This window comes from Meles meles, chromosome 2 (genome assembly GCF_922984935.1).
Source record: "Meles meles chromosome 2, mMelMel3.1 paternal haplotype, whole genome shotgun sequence".
Classification (NCBI taxonomy): domain Eukaryota; kingdom Metazoa; phylum Chordata; class Mammalia; order Carnivora; family Mustelidae; genus Meles; species Meles meles.
In genome coordinates, this window is record NC_060067.1 from 195,148,679 (window position 1) to 195,168,041 (window position 19,363).

The 19,363-nt window shown below is 47.2% G+C and overlaps 1 protein-coding gene across 4 annotated transcripts in view; it reads left to right on the top strand.

Annotated features, from left to right (window-relative positions):
• The window catches only part of ACSL1 (acyl-CoA synthetase long chain family member 1), a 64,824-nt gene that overhangs the window by 25,317 nt on the left and 20,144 nt on the right, over nucleotides 1–19,363 (top strand). For all 4 annotated transcript variants that reach the window (XM_045993805.1, XM_045993814.1, XM_045993823.1 and 1 more), the window contains exons 3-5: nucleotides 9,975–10,089; nucleotides 14,799–14,863; nucleotides 17,498–17,599. In XM_045993805.1, the coding sequence (XP_045849761.1) occupies nucleotides 9,975–10,089; nucleotides 14,799–14,863; nucleotides 17,498–17,599 (282 nt within the window). The remainder of the gene's footprint in view (nucleotides 1–9,974; nucleotides 10,090–14,798; nucleotides 14,864–17,497; nucleotides 17,600–19,363) is intronic.

Consider the following 19,363-nt stretch of genomic DNA (forward strand, 5'->3'; position numbering starts at 1 on the left):
AAAATTGTACTTACCATTAGTGGGCTATCAAGAGCTCTGTTATGCTGCTTTCATTACAGTTCATTACAGTACTTGAAAGTTATGGATTATAGCTAGGGCTTTTCAGGGGCGGGGGAGGAGGAAAATAAGGATAATAAGGCAAGTTTGGGTCTGTCTAGATTAATTTTTTAAAGATTTTATTTATTTGACAGAGAGAAAGAGAGCATAGGCCGGGGGAGCAGCAGGCAGAGGGAGAGTGAGAAGCAGGCTCCCCACAGAGCAGGGAGCCTGATTTGGGGTTCGATCCCAGGACCCCCGGGATCATGACCTGAGCCAAAGGCAGATGCTTCACCGACTGAGCCACCCAGGTACCCCTGTCTAGATTAATTTGAAGAGCCAGTGGCTAGACCTTTGGACCCAGGAGCAGCCCCTTCTGAAAATGGGTATTGCAGGCAGATGAGTCCGCAGGTAGTGGTGGAATGAAAGGAAGAAAAGGAACGGGTAATAGAAGAATGGAGTCTGAACATCCCGCACAGGCTGGCGGTGGGATCAGACACCGTCAAGGATGGCGTGGGAGGGAAGCCCGGGGCCGAGAGCATGGAGCTGTCAGAGCCTGGGCCAGAGGCAAAAGTGGGTTTCTGGTGCTCACCAGAAATCTGCCGCCCCTTCCCCTCTTCCCCTGCACCAGGTTGTACGTAGATGGGGTCAGAGCAAAACTTGGTGCTGATCGGGTTGTAAACCCACCTACCAGAGTTTAAGGGGATCGAGGCAACAAACCATCCCAAAGCATAAAGGGGAATCATTGTAATTGCTGAAGGAGGTAGTAGAAAGAAGATGAGAATTCCTTTTAACTGGTGAGAGATGTCCTGTAGGTCTTGAGATAGCTTACTTGTCAAATTCACAGAGAAAGATTTTGAGTGACGACTGCTAGGTTAGAGTGTACTTAAATAACCCAAGTTATATGCTTTGTTTTTAAATATTAAAGAAGGGAGTAAATTGTAGGATGCAAAAAGCTTTTTTTTTAAAGATTTTATTTATTTGTGTGAGCGAGCACACAGCAGGGGAAGGGGTACAGGGGAGGGAGAAGCAGACTGCCTGCTGAGCAAGGAGCTGATGCTGGTCTGGATCCCAGGACCCGGAGATCATGACCCGAGCTGAAGGCAGACACTTAACCAACTGAGCCACCCCAGGCAGCCCCCCAAAACTTTTTATACCAACAGGTCCAGGCTTTTTGAGACTTCATTTTAATCATATCAGGACTTCGTTTCAGATTTATCTCTGGCAACTAAACCAATTAATCTGTAACAGATTCACTGTTTAAACTTGTTAGCCGTGGCCCCTTGGTTCCAGGGTGGCTCCATATCTTTCACAATATGGAACCGGTTCTTTGGGTATCAGTCTTCTTGTCTGAGTTGGATGACTTTCACAGCAGATGATCTCCTGACATTCAGGTGCATGCTGGCTGGCTCCCGACTTTGGCAGGAAAGCTTGAGATTGGCCTGTCCACATGGTGGGCTATATACGGTGAGCAGCTTGCCGTAGCGTGTTAATCCTGTGCTCCAGAAGGTCTCCTACGGAGCAGGGGACACTCTGGATTTAGTCTGCCATGAGTCACAGAGACATTATCTGACGGGCATCCATTCAGAAGCACTTGAACATCGGCCGAGTAATGTGCACACCGTCCCTGGGAAGAAGAGGTTGTTGGCCTCACGTAGCTTACAAGGTGGAGGGCAGAACGGCCAAGGACCTCTTCTCTCCCTGGCAGAGGGCAAGGCGCGTCCTTAAACCAAGAGTAATATGAGCAGCTTGTTCTTGTGCCCTCAAGCTAGGGCTCTGGTTTGTCAGAACTCTGAAAGGAGTGCACCAAAGGGAACGCATCTGGCCTGTGGAGGCCACGCTCAGCAGATGGCGTGGTTTTAAGTTTTGACAAAGGCTCACACGGGACCTGCACAGACAAACTGCCTGCCTCTGAGGTAATGACATTGGCAATCCAGAGAGTGAAAATGACCCAAAGAAGTTGACTCAGAGAAGCAGTGAGGAGAAGGGTGGTTCCCTGGGGCGGGAGGTGGGAGTATAGGGAGAAAAGGGCCCAAACTTCCAGCTGCCCGATGAGCAAGGTCTGAGGCGCTCGCCTAGAACATGGCGACCGGGGCTGAGAACACCGCACCGGACAACTGAGAGTCGCTAAGAGAGCAGGACTCAAGTGTTTTCACCAAAAAAGAAAACAAAATGTACATTTGTGAGGTGATGAGATGTTAATGACTCCATTGCGAGTCTCACTCTCGGTACACTCTAGGGGCCTCACGGGTTATTCGAGGACACCTCAGTAAAGCTGGAAAAAACAAAAGGCAAAGAATGGCAACGCGTGGGACTTGAATGGCTGGGGCTGGTTCCGAGTGGGGCGCTGTTGTCCAGTGGGGCAGGGGGCAAACAGCCGTGAGGCAGAGCTGTAGGAAGGGTCCGTGGGGTCGCTGCCGGGCCAGAGCAGGAAGAACCGTGGGAAGGGCGGGTGCGTTCACACGGTGCGCCCATGGCCGCCTGCCTGGTGGTCTGTGGCCGAGCACCTGCAACGGGGTGTCAGACTTACGAATTCGAACCTGGTGGCAGGTGTGGGGGAGCATGAAGAGGAAGGGAGAAATAACAGCAACAGTCTAGTTGTTTCTGCAGTCCCTTGTAACTAGAAACCTCAATAGAAACAGAATTCTCATCCCGGAAGAGACTTGGGGTGGTCGACTAGAAGTCCGAGTGGGGCTCCCAGAGAATCTTCTGGTTTGATGCGCTGGCGTCATACTGGTCAGTAGTACTTGTGGGAATTCCTGTTTGGGGGTGCCAACCTTCATTCACTTGCCATTTGTAATTGCCGGTGTCCGGTCAGCATTCCCCCGCTGCCTGTGCTTCCCTGGTCCGACTGCAAAATCACTGTGCATGTGGTCAAAGACGTATGCAAAGATTTGCTTTTCTTATTTTTAAAGATTTCGCTTTTTAATCTTATCCCTAGCAACTTGGCTGCTCTGGTGCTCAGAGAGTTTTCAAACACGTTTTTCTAAAGCATTATGGCATCTGAGGGCATTTTTAGCAAGTGGTCCTAGCAGTTGGGGCAGTGGGAGTGGATGGAAGGGGTGTGTTTGTTTAGACCTAGCATCGTGGGGGTATGCGAACATCAGCATTTTCATACCCTGCGGTAACTTTAGCACGTCTTCCAAGACTCTACGCCTTCTTAATAACAATGTATGAAAAACCTTGCTAATTACTTTTTTCTTGGCTAGACCCACATTGTAGGACATTTCACCGAGCTTCTCTAGGTTTTTGGGCTCGTCTGCTAATTGAAGGTGACTGGTCATTTGAATGAGGAGGCACTGGTCATGGGGCCGCAGTGGGCGGGCGAGTGGGCTGCAGACAAGGGCAGGCATGACACAGAACTGAAGGCAGAGTTTCTGACTCCATGCCAAGACCAGGGCCCAGAGGTTATTAAGTAGCTGCCTTTAGGAATTCAAAGAAAGAAAGATGATTGTTTTAGAAAAATTTATTTCTTGGTTCCATTTAACCAGGCAGTAAACGCTTACTACTGTTCGCTAAATAGAAGTATGGTCAGGCATGTCTGACAACGCGCTTTGACTTTGTGCAAAGGATGCCGCCTCTCACAGGCTTCCTTGAGCAGGGAACGTGTGTATTCATAAATGACAGAAGTGTGTGCTGGAATATTTATTTGAGTTTAAAAATAGCCGGGGCAACTCGTGCCAGATGAAAAATGACGACGGAAGACTTTCCAAGCCTCTCGACAAAACTCCCTCCTTCTCACACTTCACGTCTTAGAAGGCCAGCCGTGGATGAGAAGTAGACACTGGTTCCCTGTCGACTCGTCCACAGCGGAGCGGAATGGTTGGCATGTTCTAGATGGCGGGCACGTAGAGATGCTACAGGCAGCTTTGTCTTGCTGGAACCACGTGTGTTTGTGGGTTTGGGGTTTGGTGGCTCCAGACTTTCTTCCCTCTCACAGAGGTGGGAGATGCTATTTACCCTTCCGTGGTTGGCTGATGTCCCCTCATGATGACATTGAAACGTGCCTTGGGGCACAGAACTATCGTTTCCAAGTGCTGTGCCAGCTCCCTCCCCCGCCCCGGAAACACATCCTACTCCGGGGGGCTCAGGAAGTAGGAAACTGGGTGGGAGGTGTGAAATGGAAGCCCTTCTGGGATGAGGGGGAAGTGTTGAAGAACCAAAACACTGAGTTGGCCACCGGTGATCTGGGCCTGGCTCCTTGAAGATGGAGATGAGTGGTGTGAGGGTGAGTTTGAACCTGCTCGGGACCCACAGAATCTTCATACCATGCCGGATGTCCACGGAGCTGGGTCCAGGACATTTCCTGCCCAAGCCTCACCCTGGGGGCTGCTTTCTCACTGCAGAGCAGCTGGCATGTAGCGGGCGCTCAGGAAGTAGTCCTGAGGGACTATTTAGCTTCCATCGTTCCTGTGCTCAGATGACAGAACCCAGCACTGATGGTGACATGATGGTTCTGTCCTTTCTTTCCTCCCTGGGCGTAAAGGATCTTGGGAAGTCAGTTTGTTCAATCAGGTGAGCATGAACAGGGAGCCTGATGGTTCCCCGTTATGCTGGGATGTAGACAGCTCAGCATATCGTGGGGTGTGTAGGTGTGTTTTAGGTGTCCTGTCTGTTATCGTTTGGGAATTGAGATGGGAAAGTCACCGACTGGCTGGCCTTTAAAGGCCCTGGTTCATACAGCAAAGATCTAGTGTTGGAGGGAATGAGAATCGATGGCCAGGGAGTCTCTCTAAGAGGTCACTGGATGTAAGAGTGGTTTTTGTGCCTGCGAAGCAAGACAGCATTGCTCTGGGCAGGGTAAAAATGTAAGTTCTGGGAAGAATATTTCACATGGAGGATATTGGCAGTAGAAAATAAATAAATAAATGAATAAACAAAAATCCAACAACAACCCATAAAAACCCCGTGCCCCTAGGGCTGTGATTCTGCTGTTTTTCCCCCTGGAGATGGATTTAACATTAAAATCCAGCCGTGTCTTCCACAGTTCCCTTACAAGTTATGTAGTTCTCCTTCCCTCCCTTGTCTCCCTTCCTCTTTCTGTCCGCCCCCCGACCCGTTAGCAGGAGTAAACAATAGTAACACAGAGGGAACTTGACTGTCATGGCCTGCAGATACCCATTTTCTAGACTGAGATGAACAAGACCAGTTTACAAAGCCTGGATCTTCCCCCCAGAAATCCACAAGAATGTAATTCCATTTTTTTTTAAAAAAGATGTTATTTATTTATTTGACAGAGATCACAAGCAGGCAGAAAGGCAGGCAGAGAGAGAGAGGAAGGGAAGCAGGCTTCCTGCTGAGCAGAGAGCCCAATGCGGGGCTCGATCCCAGGACCCTGGGATCATGACCTGAGCCGAAGGCAGAGGCTTTAACCCTCTGAGCCACCCAGGTGCCCCTGTAATTCCATTTTTGCATTTAAATATGAGCGTGCACAAAATGACTCTCACCATCTTGAGTCCTTTTCATCAAATACAGGTTTCCCGTGGTATCCAAAAGTAGAGCGCCCCTATGAAAGCATTTGTAAGCCTAAAGGGCATAAAGCAAGAGTGTCCCCCACTTTCCAGAAGTTCCAGTTATGCCACTTCCCTTTTACAAAAAGATCTATGTAAACGCAAAACTCCTTTTTGCATAAACGTGAAACTCCTCTTCGGATTTTGTCCAGTTGGTGAAAACAGGTAGTACTCATGTGGGTCTTTCATAAAAGTCAAGTTTCATAAAGTGAACTTTCAGAAAGTGGGAACAAGGGCCTGTATAGGCAACGGTTCTGGCCTTGGGAACCACGGATATGCAGATATCCACTGTGGTCCTGCCTTTACTGGCCCCAAGTGGAACTTGAACTTTCATTTCCTAATTCAGCCCACATGGGGAGACTGACCTCAAGAGGAACCTTAGCTTATAGAGATGTTGCCAAATGGACTCAGGACCACTGATGTGACCGTAGTGTGTTTGACTCATGACCTTCTCTATTTTTTATTTTTTAAGTTATAAGACTCTAAAACCACATTAAAGAAGTGTATAGCATAGTCCTCCTTCATACTCAGTCTTACTGACTGATTTCCTGTACGTTTAAGTTGGGGTTGTCTGCTTATCTCTCCCTGTTTCTTCCTTCCTTTCATTTATTATTTATTTATTTATTTATTTGAGAGAGAAAGAGAGCACAAACTGAGGAGAAAGGGAGAAGCAGGCCCCCATTGAGCAGGGAGCTTGACACGGGGCTCAATCTCAGGACCCTGGGATCACTACTGAGCACAAGGCAGATGCCTAACCAACTGAGCCACCTAGGAACCCCCGCTCTCCCTGTTTCTTGGAAATAATTGAAACCCTGGCCTCTATCCTCCATCTGTAGTTTATGTCAGAAGTCCAGAAGTTTTTTTTTTTTTTCATTTAAGTAAGTGTTCCTAGAAATAGCACCATGTCCTTGCATGACCCAGTAATGGAATGCCCTCCTTTCGAAATGGCTTGAGTGTGTAACACTCATTTGAGCTCGCTTTCAGCCCTGATTCCCAACACCCCGAGTGCAGTCCTTTTCCCTTTATGTAGGTATAATTAAGGTTGCCAACACCCAGTGTTTACAAATAGCATTTTTTTTTCAAAAACAGTGATTCTTCAGGGGAACGTGTGATCATTTCATAGAGCAACACATTGCAAAGCTCAGATGTTGCTTAGTGCCTCCCTCCCCTTTCACTCAGAAATTTTGAAATTACAGAGTATATTACAAGTGACAGTGTGACTTTTTACCTAGTTTCACCTATGCCTTAAATGGTGTGCCTTTTGGGCCTAGAGCTCATTTATTGCTTCATTTTCCAACCTTTGCTAAGTATTCTGAATGCTAATTAGAAGAAGAAGAATAAATATCTTGTCTTCAATTAACTTCTTTAACTTGGATTTGGCTCTGTTACTTCCATGTTTCTCAAAGTTTTGAGGATTATGTACCACCCAAAAATTAACCTTAACCAAAGAATTATTTAACCAAAAGTTTGTCATCAAATTATCCTCCAGACCAGTGATTCTCAAAATAGGAATGGGGAGGTTGACCTACTATCTTTTTTTTTTTTTTTAAAGATTTTATTTATTTATTTGACAGAGAGAGATCACAAGTAGGCAGAGAGGCAAGCAGAGAGAGTGAGAGGGAAGCAGGCTCCCTGCCGAGCAGAGAGCACGATGCGGGACTCGATCCCAGGACCCTGAGATCATGACCTGAGCCAAAGGCAGTGGCCTAAACCACTGAGCCACCCAGGCGCCCGTTGACCTACTATCTTGAAAGGGATATGGTCTCCCTATATCCAAAGCTAAACGGACTCTCTTCTCAAACCTGGCCCCCATGCCCAGTCTTCTATTTTTGATTAAATGGAACTGCTATTTTTAGACCCGGTGACTGGGCAGATCCCATTCATTAACCCTTCCTACTTCTGGTGTCACCCTTCTCCCTGTTCCCACTTGCCACTGCCCTCACCCAGGCCCACACGAGTACATTTTTCTCTGGCCCCTTGCCCTACATCCCAATCTTCGTGCTACTGCCTCGCTTCTTATAGCTTTCTTTCTGAAGCATCGTTTCGATTTTCACTATTCCCCTGCGTACCTTACTGCGTCCAGTGAGTGGTTCTCACCAGCATGCACCAGAATCCCCCGGAGAGCTTGCTACAGCTGCTGGATCACACCCCCAGAGTTTCTGATTTGGTAGATCTAGCGAAGGGCAAGCTAATTTGCTTTCCTTAGAAGAGCCTGGTGTTCCCCAGACCATCCTTTGGGGACCTTGGCTCGAGGAATCCGAAGATTCCAGGCTACTCCTGTCCATTCATCCTGACCTCCTGCACGCTCTTTGCCCAGCCAGTGCTCCGTGGAGCCCTTCTGGGGATGGAAGGATAAGATACGGGGGTCCTTCGGAGAAAGCTCTGTGTCTTATTCCCCTGATGCCCCTCTGCCCTACTGACAGCTATGAGAGTTCTCAGTGGAATGCTGGGGGAGGGCAGGATTGCTTTTGCAGAGAGACCCCCAAGTGATACCACACATGAATTCATGTCAGGATGAGAGGCGTAGGAGGCCCTGTCCTAAGCTGAGGTCGTGAGGACCTGGGCCACCAAGCTGCCTGTGCCTCCTGGCCATGCTTGATAGGCGCAGTGGGCCAGGCTGGGCCAGTGGCCAGGAGGCGGTTACATGTGGCTGTTTGCTCCTCTCCACCAGGCACACCTCTGTTCTTCCAGTTTTCTGTCACGCCATCCCTTGCTCCTTTTTCTCCTACCATAGCCGTGATGCCCTGGCACTTTTTGGTGAGTGCCTTCCTGGGTTGAAAAGGCTTCCAATGCTTACTGTAAAGCCACAAGATTACTTCTGAATTTTAATCGGAGTATTTGTTGGAGAAAAGATACAGGCTAAGCAGGACTGGCATTCGTCGTTAAGGCTTGTTATAGGGTGTCTGAGTCATATTCTACGTACTCCTCTTTTATAGGACCAATTTTGTTTAGCTGAAGGTAATCCTGAACACGGACACATGGGATCCCTGTTTTGCAGACAAGCGAACAGACTCAGAGATTCGGTCATCATGACGCATGATTTGACGGAGCAGAGATTTTCCCACCATAGTACACACAGAGAATGACTTCTCTGCTCTATTAAGTTGTGTGTTATAATTAATAATCATGTTTGGAATCATGGCCACAGGTGTTAGCAGGCGTCTGCCAAGATAGAGGGTGCTGAGTCAAATATATCATCGGGTGATATTTATCCCAGAAAACGATTTGCCGCATTAGGTCAAGTGTCAAACACATATTTAGCACATAGTAGGTAACGAAAGAGTTTATATAAATGTAAAGCAAAGAAAAAAGTCTGGAAGGAACTCATCAAACTGATAATAGGGGCTAGTCATTTTATTTTTCTTAATATACTTCGGTACTATTCTTTTTTTTGAAGTACATGTATGATGAATTGATTGAGGGGAGAGCTTACAGGAGATATGAAGAATCCTACTAAAATCCTAAAAAAAAAAAAAAATAAAACCCAAATAAACAAACAAACAAAAAACAGGGGTGCCTGGGTGGCTCAGTCTGTTTAGTGTCTGCCTTCAGCTCGGGTCATGATCCTGGGGTCCTAGGATCGAGCCCCACATGGGGCTTCCTGCTTGGTGGGAAGCCTGTTTCTCCCTCTCCCCCTGCTTGTGTTCCCTCTCTCACTTGCTCGCTCTTTCTGTTAAATAAATAAGTAAAATCTTAAAAAATATATATATATAGAAGAAGAAGAAAAAGGATCCACCAAAGTCTGTCTGGTGGTCTTGACCTAGAAAGGCTCTCCATGTTGGTTCTTCCCCTGGAATGTTTTTGGTGTCTCCATCAGCAAGGGTGCTGTCTGAGACCCAGCCGTTTGCTCCAAGGCTTTCCTCTCTGCTTTCTTCAAACCTCCCGCTAGAAACAGTCTTTCCCACTGGTGAATGGTCCTTTCCTGTAGTACCAGAAGTTCCTGTGTCGTCGCCTGATTTCCCTGGAGAATTAGAAGTTCCTCCCAGGTTATACTGCTGTGGACACAGGGATCAAACAGTGGAAATAATCTCAAAAGGAAAACACAGGATGGAAGTAAAAGCAAACGGCCTGTCATTTCCATGAGAGCTGATGCAAGCTCCGTTCCCTGTGCCGTTGATAGTAGAGGCTTGTGTGGTGGCGGCACATTTCCAGTTCTTCTGCTCTCCTCCCCTTATCCGGCCAGACCCCTGCTCAGAGGTGGGCCCCTCTGACGGCCATTTGGTCTTGGCCTTGATTCTCTGAAGCCTGCTGCACTTGACCCCAGGCAAATGAGTTCTCTTAGCAAATCCTGCACTTCCATTCGTTCTGTAAATACTGAGCAGCGACCCCACAGGGCTCCCGTGGAGGGCCTGGTGGGCACGCACGTTAGGCTATTTATTTTTACTGTTTTCCCCTAATGTGCTCCTACGTCTGTGTCTCTTTGCACAGGGTAGCGATGGTGCTCGGAGATCCCCGCTGCTGGATAGCGATGAGCCCTTGGTGTATTTCTACGAAGATGTCAGAACTTTGTACGAAGGCTTCCAGCGGGGCATCCAGATTTCAAGTAAGCATTTGCTGCACTTGGGTGACTAATGTTCGTGATTTTCACTGAGAACAAGCAGTCTCTGTTGAGGAAGTCGTATTTGCTCTCATTTTCCATCTCCTTCCACCTGTTCAAGTCCCCTGCCTCCTCCCATACCGTCTCGAGAGTGAACCCCAAAGCACACGAGCCCCTCTGGCTGCTCCCCAGGCAGAGAGGGTCTCCTGGTCAAAGAGGTTTTTGGCGCGTCCTGGATTTTATGCACAGTCTCACAGAGATTAGCTCATTATTGGGCGCTGACATTTCCTGAGGTCAAAAGGCAAGTTTAATGGGGCCTGATCCAACATTTTCGAACTTACTTGACCACGAGACCCGTATTTTGAGAAATAAATACCGACATCCCAAGGAAGTAGTGTTCTAGGAGAGCCTTTGCAAGTGTGGCTCACGGGACATGCTTCCGCACTAACAGTGGCCGGAGAAACCCAGCCGGCGCTCCACGGCTCCTGCCTTCCTTTCCGGCCCCTCTCCCTGCAGGCTCTGGATAGAGTCTCCTCAAGTTTACGCTGAACCTCTTGCAAAACCAGCACCCCCTCCCCTTTCTCATAACCCCATGCCTTCGTGTGCTTGTCTCTGTTTACTGGCCCTCTACAGCACCTGTTGCGTTTCTCCCTTTTCTGTGCCGCTGCCCTGGTCTTTCGTTTTCATCTCCCCTGCCTCCAGGTGAGGTGTTCCCCCCCAGCATCTTGTACCTATTTCTGTAATCGCCCCTCCAGGGAGCCGAGGCACTCGCCTGCTGTTCTGTCCCACTCACCCCGGCTCCTCGAGCAGGGCGGCTATCCCTTCTCTCGGCATTGGCACATGGCCTGGCAAACAGTAGGTGCTCCATTAATGTCTCCTCAGGTGCCCGCACCCCTCTTTGTGTTTTCACCTCTTCGTTTTGGCTTGTTCCGGGTTACTCTGTAGAAATGGTCTCCGGGATTCATGGTTTGTTGTTTAAATCTTTTGATGGCTAGCTTTTATTTGTGCGACAGTTAGCTAGACTGGAGTCGACTGACGGTGAGGGACTGCGTGCTGTTGCCGTCTCTGGCCCCACAACATGTTGCATATAATATGTGCTCACAAGTGCCCTGTTTTTTACTGGCTACTGGTAACGCTGGATGGTTCCAATGTGTTTTTGACCCAGTGTTCCTGTAGAAGATTCAATAAGCCCCACTGTAAAGGGAAAGCCAACTTACTTCTATGTTTTGAACTTGTTCAAATACAGGGTCAGGGTGGGTCATTCTGTATGGTCACTTCAAAATATTTGTATATTAAATATTTGTATATTTATAGATGTATACATATGTATATAGAATCTTTACTACAAAGACTACATCTTTTACTACAAAGTCATGTGTAGAAACGTTTTTACGTTTTTCTCATTGTGAGCAGAGAATGGATTCATCCTGGTAGTATGGTGACTTACATTATCCTTCTGACTCTCCTCTGACTTCAAGACAGTAACTTTTCAAGAATTTTTTGGTCACTTTCTCTACTTAGAAAATGAAAATCTTATATGACTATTTCAGAGAAGTTGAAAAAAACAAATTTCACTCTTTTTAATCCATGCCGATTGAAGGAAGCTGCTTTGCAGGTCACTTTTGCCTTCTTCCCCCCTCCAACCCCAGGGAAGCTTTTTATTCTAAGCCTTTTTTTTTTTTTTTAAAGATTTTATTTATTTATTTGACAGACAGAGATCACAGGTACGCAGAGAGGCAGGCCGAGGGAGAGGAAGGGAAGCAGGCTCACTGCCGAGCAGAGAGCCCGATGTGGAGCTTGATCCCAGGACCCTGGGACCATGACCTAAGATGAAGGCAGAGGCTTTAACCCACTGAGCCACCCAGGCGCCCCTAAGCCTTTTTTTTTTTTTTTTTTAAGATTTTATTTATTTATTTGAGGGAGGGGAGCAGCAGGCAGAGGGAGAGGGAGAAGCAGACTCCCTGCTAAGCAGGGAGCCTGACATGGGGCTCAATCCCATGACCCTGCCTGAGCCAAAGGCAGACGCTTAACCATCTGAGCCACCTAGGCATCCTTATTCTAAGCTTTTAATTTTCCTAGACTACCATACGATGAAGCCTTTATAGGAGAGCAAACACCAGCATCCAGATAAGGTAGTTGGGAGTTTGTTGAACGAAAGGAGAAGCCGGCGTGGAGTTTTTAAAAAGCTTATCTTTTCAGACTGTACACAGGGAGCCGCTTGTAAGAGGAGGGCTCTGCCTGTGAACCCGTGCATTCTCATCTCTGGCTGCACAGCAGTATTGCCCAGGCCCCATCCCCGTCCAATATAGAAAAAATTGGGCTGGGTGATGGACATTGGGGAGGGTGTGTGTTATAATGAGCACTGGGCATTATATAAGACTGATGAGGGGCGCCTGGGTGGCTCAGTGGGTCAAAGCCTCTGTCTTCGGCTCAGGTCATGATCCCAGGGTCCTGGGATCGAGCCCCGCATTGCTCTCTGCTTAGCAGGGAGCCTGCTTCCTCCTCTCTCTCTGCCTGCCTCTCTGCCTACATGTGATCTCTGTCTGTAAATAAAATCTTCAAAAACAAAAAAAAAAACCTGATGAATCACAGACCTATACCCCTGAAACAAATCATACATTACATGTTAATTCATTGAATTTAATTTTTTTAAAAAAAAAGAGTTAAAATTTTGTTGTTGTTAGTAGGGCCCGGGTATGGTATTTTTTTAAGTTCCCACTCTCCTGGAGCTGGGGTCTGTAAACCTTTCCTGGACAGGGCCAGATAGTAAATATGTAAGCTCTTGGGACCTCGGGTCTGTCAGGTCTCTGTCAGGCCTGCTCGCCTGAAGGTCTTAGATAATATGTAAATGAGGGAGTGAGGTGCTGCTCCAGTAAGACTGTCTTCACAAAAACAGGTGGCAGGCTTGATTTGGCCGCTGCTTACATACACCGCCAATCCCTGTTCTGGGAGAATAACATAACATTATTTCATATGGCATGTGTCTGAAAACAACTTCTGGTGGAACTTGTGATGTCCGGCCTGGCCTTTATCACAGTCCCTGTGAATGGCAGAGGGTCTGAGAAGGAGGGCCCTTGTGCTCTTTTCTGTTTTCCTCAAGGCTGCAGTAGAGACAGCCAGAAGTCAATGTGAAGCAGTGACTCGGTCCAGCCTGGGTCCTCCCTGTCCTCAGGACTGACCCGTCACGCATCCCACTCCTCCTCTCCAGGGCGTGACTCTGCCTCATGGGCCTGGCCTCGTCAGGGCTGCCGGTGGGGCCAGGCTCAGCCTTCATGCGGTCCTCCAGGCCCCCAAACCAAATCGGGACACCTCAGCTGACACGCAAACCCAGAATGGGGCGGCCGTATACGTTGTAGTCTCAAAACAGAAATGCAGGTCCCCTGTTCAGAGGGGAGATGACAAAAAAACGCCCTGTAGAAGGAGCTCTGTGGCCCAGCTTAACAGAGCCTGTGTTTCTAGTTAGCTCTGTGGTCAGCTCTCATCATCGGAACATGGCAGTTTTTTCTCTTCTTTTTTTTCTTCTTTTTTTTTTTTTTTTTTTTTTTTACCTTTGCTAGACATTGTTTTTTCTTCAACAGTTACAAACTGAGCGTAAAGTGAGCTTGGGGTCGATCTGTAGAAGGAAACTCCCATGATTCCAAATATAAATGATCTCAGTGGTACTTATTACTGTACTAGCCCTTAGCAAGAACACTTAATATGGGTTTTCCTGCTTCCTGCCTATTCAGTACCCAAGTTAGAATCAGGACACATCCTGATATTTCTTAATTTTTTGCTTTCACAAATACCCCACCTTATTTTCTCTTTATTTTGTATCTTTTCCTCATTTTGTTTCTCTGCCAGTGGACTTCACCCCTGTTAGTACATTCCAGGTCATCAGAATTTGGGCATTTAAGAGTCACAGTTTCCTTTTTACATTCTGAGTTAGAATGCTTTACACTTTAGAAATTTTGAGGGATTCTTCTGAAACCTACACCAGGATTTTTTTTTTTTTTTTTTTAACCATGCAGCTGTTGACTTCTTTCTAAACCAATAGGGTATGAAGAATTCACAAATTGAGTGTCCTTAAAAATTGTATTTGCCTCATATCTTTTTAAAATATATATTTTATTTATTTATTTATTTATTTGAGAGAGAGTGAGCGAGAGATGCAACACAGGCAGGGGGAGTGGCAGGGGCAGAGGGAGAAGCAGGCTCCCCGCTGAGCAGGGCTGGATTCCAGGACCCCTGAGCCAAAGGCAGATGCTTGACTGACTGAGCCACCCGGCACCCCTGCCTCATATCCTCTTACTTTTCCTCTTCTCCTGCCCCATTTAAGGAACAAAATGAAACAAACAAACAAACAATCACACCAGAACCCTGGGAGAACACATTTGATTTTTTTTTTAAGGTTTTTTTTTTTTTTTTTGACAGAGATCACAAGTAGGCAGAGAGGCAGGCAGAGAGAGGGGAAGGGAAACAGGCTCCCTGCTGAGCAGAGATCCCGATGTGGGGCTCAATCCCAGCACCCTGGGATCATGACCTGAGCCGAAGGCAGAGGCTTTAACCCACTGAGCCACCAGGCATCCGGGAGAACACATTTCTAATCTGAACTCCCTATTTCCAATCTGGGGACCAAAGTCTGGATACTTTGTAGAATGGAGTGGGGTACCAATTAGAATGTTTATGCACGTTAACCCATTTTTTGTTTTTTCATTCTTTTTTTCTTTTTTTAGATAACGGCCCTTGTTTAGGCTCTCGGAAGCCAGACCAGCCCTACGAATGGCTTTCATACAAACAGGTGAGTTTTCCCACTCTGTGGGTCCTCAGGCACGCTGTGGGGCTGAAATCTGTCCGGTCTTGCAGCTACTGACTGTGAGGACCGGAAGCTTGCTACAGGATCTGTGCGCTGGGCTAGTCCAGAGCTCTGGGGTAAACATGCAGACTCCAAAGGGAGAAGTTTTACACAAAGATTTGGGGGAAAATGGTTAGGTCACTTAATTGGCAGTTCAAAAGCACTTTCTTGTAGAACTTAAGTGGGTGCACCGTGGAGCAGAATATAATTCCAAGATAATATTCTAGAAATGTGCTCGAAGCAGCTGACTCTCTCCCAAAGCCCGTGAGGGGATAGAACCTCTCCTCTGCCTTACGGGGTGCTAGAGACTTTTAGAAGCCCCAATACAGAGCAACTCTCTCATTTTATAGATGAAAAAACTCCCCGTAGGAAAGGATGGGACTCGCCCAAGGTCACAGTTGGTCAGTGGCAAAAATGGGACCGGAAGTGAGATCCACATCTTCTGGTCTAGGTAACCTGACCCACTGGGGACTGGTGTGACATGGAACCCCAGGGCAGCCATAGTGAGTGGTACAGATGTTCGGAAGCAACACCTGCATTACTGTATCAGCACAAAGGAAGCTGGGATTGGGGTAGATTTATTCTCGTCCCTCTGCAGGCCCCGCTGATTCACAGCTGCTGCTGTTTAAATAGTTGCTGACGGCAGAAAGCAGAGCAGGAAGACTTTACTTTTTATTTTTACCGTGAGAACTGGATATCTCGAAGTCCCTGTTTCTCTCCCCCATGGCAGTAGGACCCCAAAAGGGTAGGGGAACCCCTGGGAAGTGTCTAGTCTGCTGCCTTGTGTTTCCAGCACGGCTGTCCAGGAAATGGCTCCCTGCTGTAGGGACAGGTCATCCTGTGGCATTCATGACTACAAATGAGCTTCCTCCTTCCACGTTCGGTGTGAAGGGCGCCCCGACAGCTGGCACGCTCTGGAGTGTACGTGACCGGGGATGGTTACGAGGCGCCTCGAAGCCGGCCTGGGACTCGCGCTCACCGGCCCTCTCCACACGGAGACACACACCATGTTTTCTTCCCCTTCCCTCTTCTGAGGATGAATGAAATGCAAAAGGCTTTGCTTGCATAGCTCTTGACAGAGCAGAGTGGCAGAACAGCTTGGCGTACCTTCTTTGTGGAAGGAGCGATGCGCTGTGTGGCCCCAGGGGCCAGAGGGAATCCGCTGCTTTCCTTTTGCTTTACCAGAGCCCAGATAAAGCAGTTGCCAAGCTTCCTCAGTTTCACACGTGGTGTGTAAACAGTTGATTGCATTGGACACACAGTGTTGCATGGTGGGCTTCAGGCCTCACAGATTCCCCCCAGTGCTGCCTGATTCCTTCTGTTGTATGCCAGCCGGAAGGCAAAGAAGGCAAGTCCTCGTCCGATTGGATTTTTTCGAGGCAGATTGAAAAATCACTGCGGTTTCTGAAGACATTCATCTGTGTTTGGTACATTTCAGCCAGAGGCTGGCGAAGACCTAAAACTAGACCCAGAGAAGCCAACTCTGGATCTGTACCTTCAAGCCTTTTCATTAGCCTAGTGACTCTGACCTTTGTGGGGCTAAGAGCCCCTTTGAGGTTTCCCAAACAAACGTACGGAGCCTCTGTCTAGAGCTAGAAATGCCTGCGGTTTATCCTGATACTCTCTGCCAACCACGGCGGCGTTTCACGGGCTCCCGTCCCTGGCATGTGAGCAGAGGTTGTGAAACAGGCTGTGGGTACGAAAACAATAAGCATATTCATACCATCCTTGCCGTCGCCTCACCTGTGTCAGCTCTCGTCCCCATAGGCAGAGCGCGGTGGCGCCATATGCTAGGACAGAGTTCTGGGCCAGCACAGGTGTGGCTTTTTCCCACGGGCATGGGTGTGATTTCCAAGTGCTCTTGAGAAGCCACCAACTGAGAATCAGGAAAACCCAAATTTGAAGATTAAAATGAATTTTTTTTTAGTTACTTTGGGATAAGAATAGGGAGAGGATGGGGGCAGGTTTATAGTCCTACCTAATTTTTATGACTCTACCTATTTTGACTTGCAGTAAGAGTATTTATTTTCTTATCTGTTGATTTTATGTAAAATTTTTACAAGTTTTTGGAAGGAGGTTGTCCCCCAACCTTGTTATTTCTGTTTTTATAGTGAGTGACAAATTTGGGCTGCTTTGCTGCTCTTTATAACTCCAGATGGTCACAATAATAATAATAATAATAATAATTCTGTGTCCTTGTATTATTTATAATTTTATGAAATTATAGTTTTATAATTTTATGAAACTATAGTTTTATAATTTTTTGAAAGTAAAGTGTGAAATAGAAATGTCTCAGAAGGCCTAACATCCAGCGATCTGTGGCCCGCAGCTGTCGGGATCCAATTTGTCTGCTTTCCAGGAGGAGGCCCTCTGATCAATTCCCTTAATAGTGAGATCCAGCGAATCATGCCTTGTGTTTTACAAACATGTAGAGCTAAGGGAATGCCTGTTTGCTCCGGCTCTCCTCATCCGTGTGCTGCTGCTCGCTGGCCAAGGTGTCAGGCTCGGCCATCACCCAGTGAGCTCTGTTCCTTGTGCTGGACCTGAGCCGGTTCCTGATGTCTGTCCTCCCCATTCTAGGTTGCCGAGGTAGCCGAGTGTGTGGGCTCAGCGCTCCTCCAGAAGGGCTTCAAGCCTTCCCCGGATCAGTTCATTGGCATCTTCGCTCAGAACAGACCTGAGGTATTGACCATGAGACAATTCTGAGTGGTGTTGAGAGGTTTTGGATGGAAGAGCCATTGGGAATTCATACCTGCTTTTGCTCAGGACCTGATTTTGTGCTCTGATCTCTACCAAGAATATGTCTCTGTGTTATTCCTTGGAAAGTGACACAGTTATCTTATGATCTCACTCATATGTGGAATTCAAGAAACAAGACAGAGTATCATAGGGGATGAAATCAGAGAGGGAGACAAACCGTAAGAGACTCTGAACCATAGGAAACACACTGAGGGTTGCTGGAGGGGAGAATAGTGAGGGGATGGAGTGACTGGCTGATGGACATTAAGGAGGGCATGTGATGTAATGAGCAGTGGATGTTCTCTAAGACTGATGCATCACTAACCTCTACCTCTGAAACATTAACATTATTAACAATTATTATATGTTGTATTAACAAACATTATATGGTAATTGAATTTAAATAAAAATAAGTAATTTTTTTTTTTTAAAGTGCCAAATACAAAAACCCAAGCCAGGGGGTCCTTGACCTTAAGTGCAGGGGAAAAGAAAATCACTTTTTGGATTATTGGTTTTTGTTTTTTCCAAACCAGGTTCCAAACAAAAACTAACAGAGAAGTTGCTAGAACAAGTAGCTCACAAAGAATCTTCTTACCTTAAGGCTTATGTCTGTGGTTAGAAGAATAGCATGATATCTTTGTCAGTTGCAGACTCTCCTCTTTGCTCTCTGAAAGGTAGGAGCTTGCCCTCTGATCAGATTACAAAGTTTAAAATACCATGGGCATGCCTTGACCTTGAATCAGCCTTAGTGTGGATGTGTGGTCGGTCTGTCTGGCTGACTGTCAAGGGCACTGTCTGGTGCTTCTGCAGACCCCTGCATTAAAGATCAGTTTAAATGAGAAGCCCTTTTGGAGCTGTTGCTTATGGCGTTTGTGAACAGATTAATGGCATAATTTGCCTGGGAAAAATTCAGGCACTAAGCTTGAAGAAGTTGGATTGGTTCCTGTGTCCAAAAGACGTGTGAGCTCCATCCCTGTGCTACTGACCGTTGTATAAATGAGGATGGTTTCCTACAGTTTTATGTATTGGTAAGGGAAAAACAGCATTTTTCACAGATGGACGGCGACCAGGCTCATGAAATTTAGTTTCTTTCATTTCAAGTAAAACTCATTCAAAGGAACACAACCCAGATTTTTGCGTGAGTGGAATTTTATAATGAGTCAATCACGAGGACAGGCATTCCTTACTTCACAGAGTAAGCCCCTTCCTGTATTTATCAGCTAGTTTAATAAATGTTTATTGAGCACCTACTATATGCCAGGCACTGCGAGGCACCAAAGCACAACAGTGACTTGGAAGACCAGCCCATAAGCTCCTGCTTTCTCTGTAGCGTGGTAAGCGTGGACACAGGGAAAAAGGATTATGGGAGTTCAGTCAAGGAGGACTTCCTGGAGGTGGCCTCCCGGTGGAGTGTTGAAGTATCTGAGGGTGGGGGAGCCAAGGGAATGTCAGGAACAACCACATGTTTGCATCAAGTAGCATGTCTGTGTTGGGGAAGGAGGCATTTTCTTATGGTAGAGCTTGGAGGGGCAGGAAAGACAGGAGCACATGTACCGCACGACCCTGCTAAGAAGCTCGGACCTGACCTCCACGTCTGTAGCTTGGAACTGGTGCCGGGAAAGAAAAGGAGGAAAAGTAGTTTGGGGCCAAGCAAACTTGAGTGCGCCGTGCTCCCTTCGCACAGCAGCTCTGTCTGTATCTGTGCCA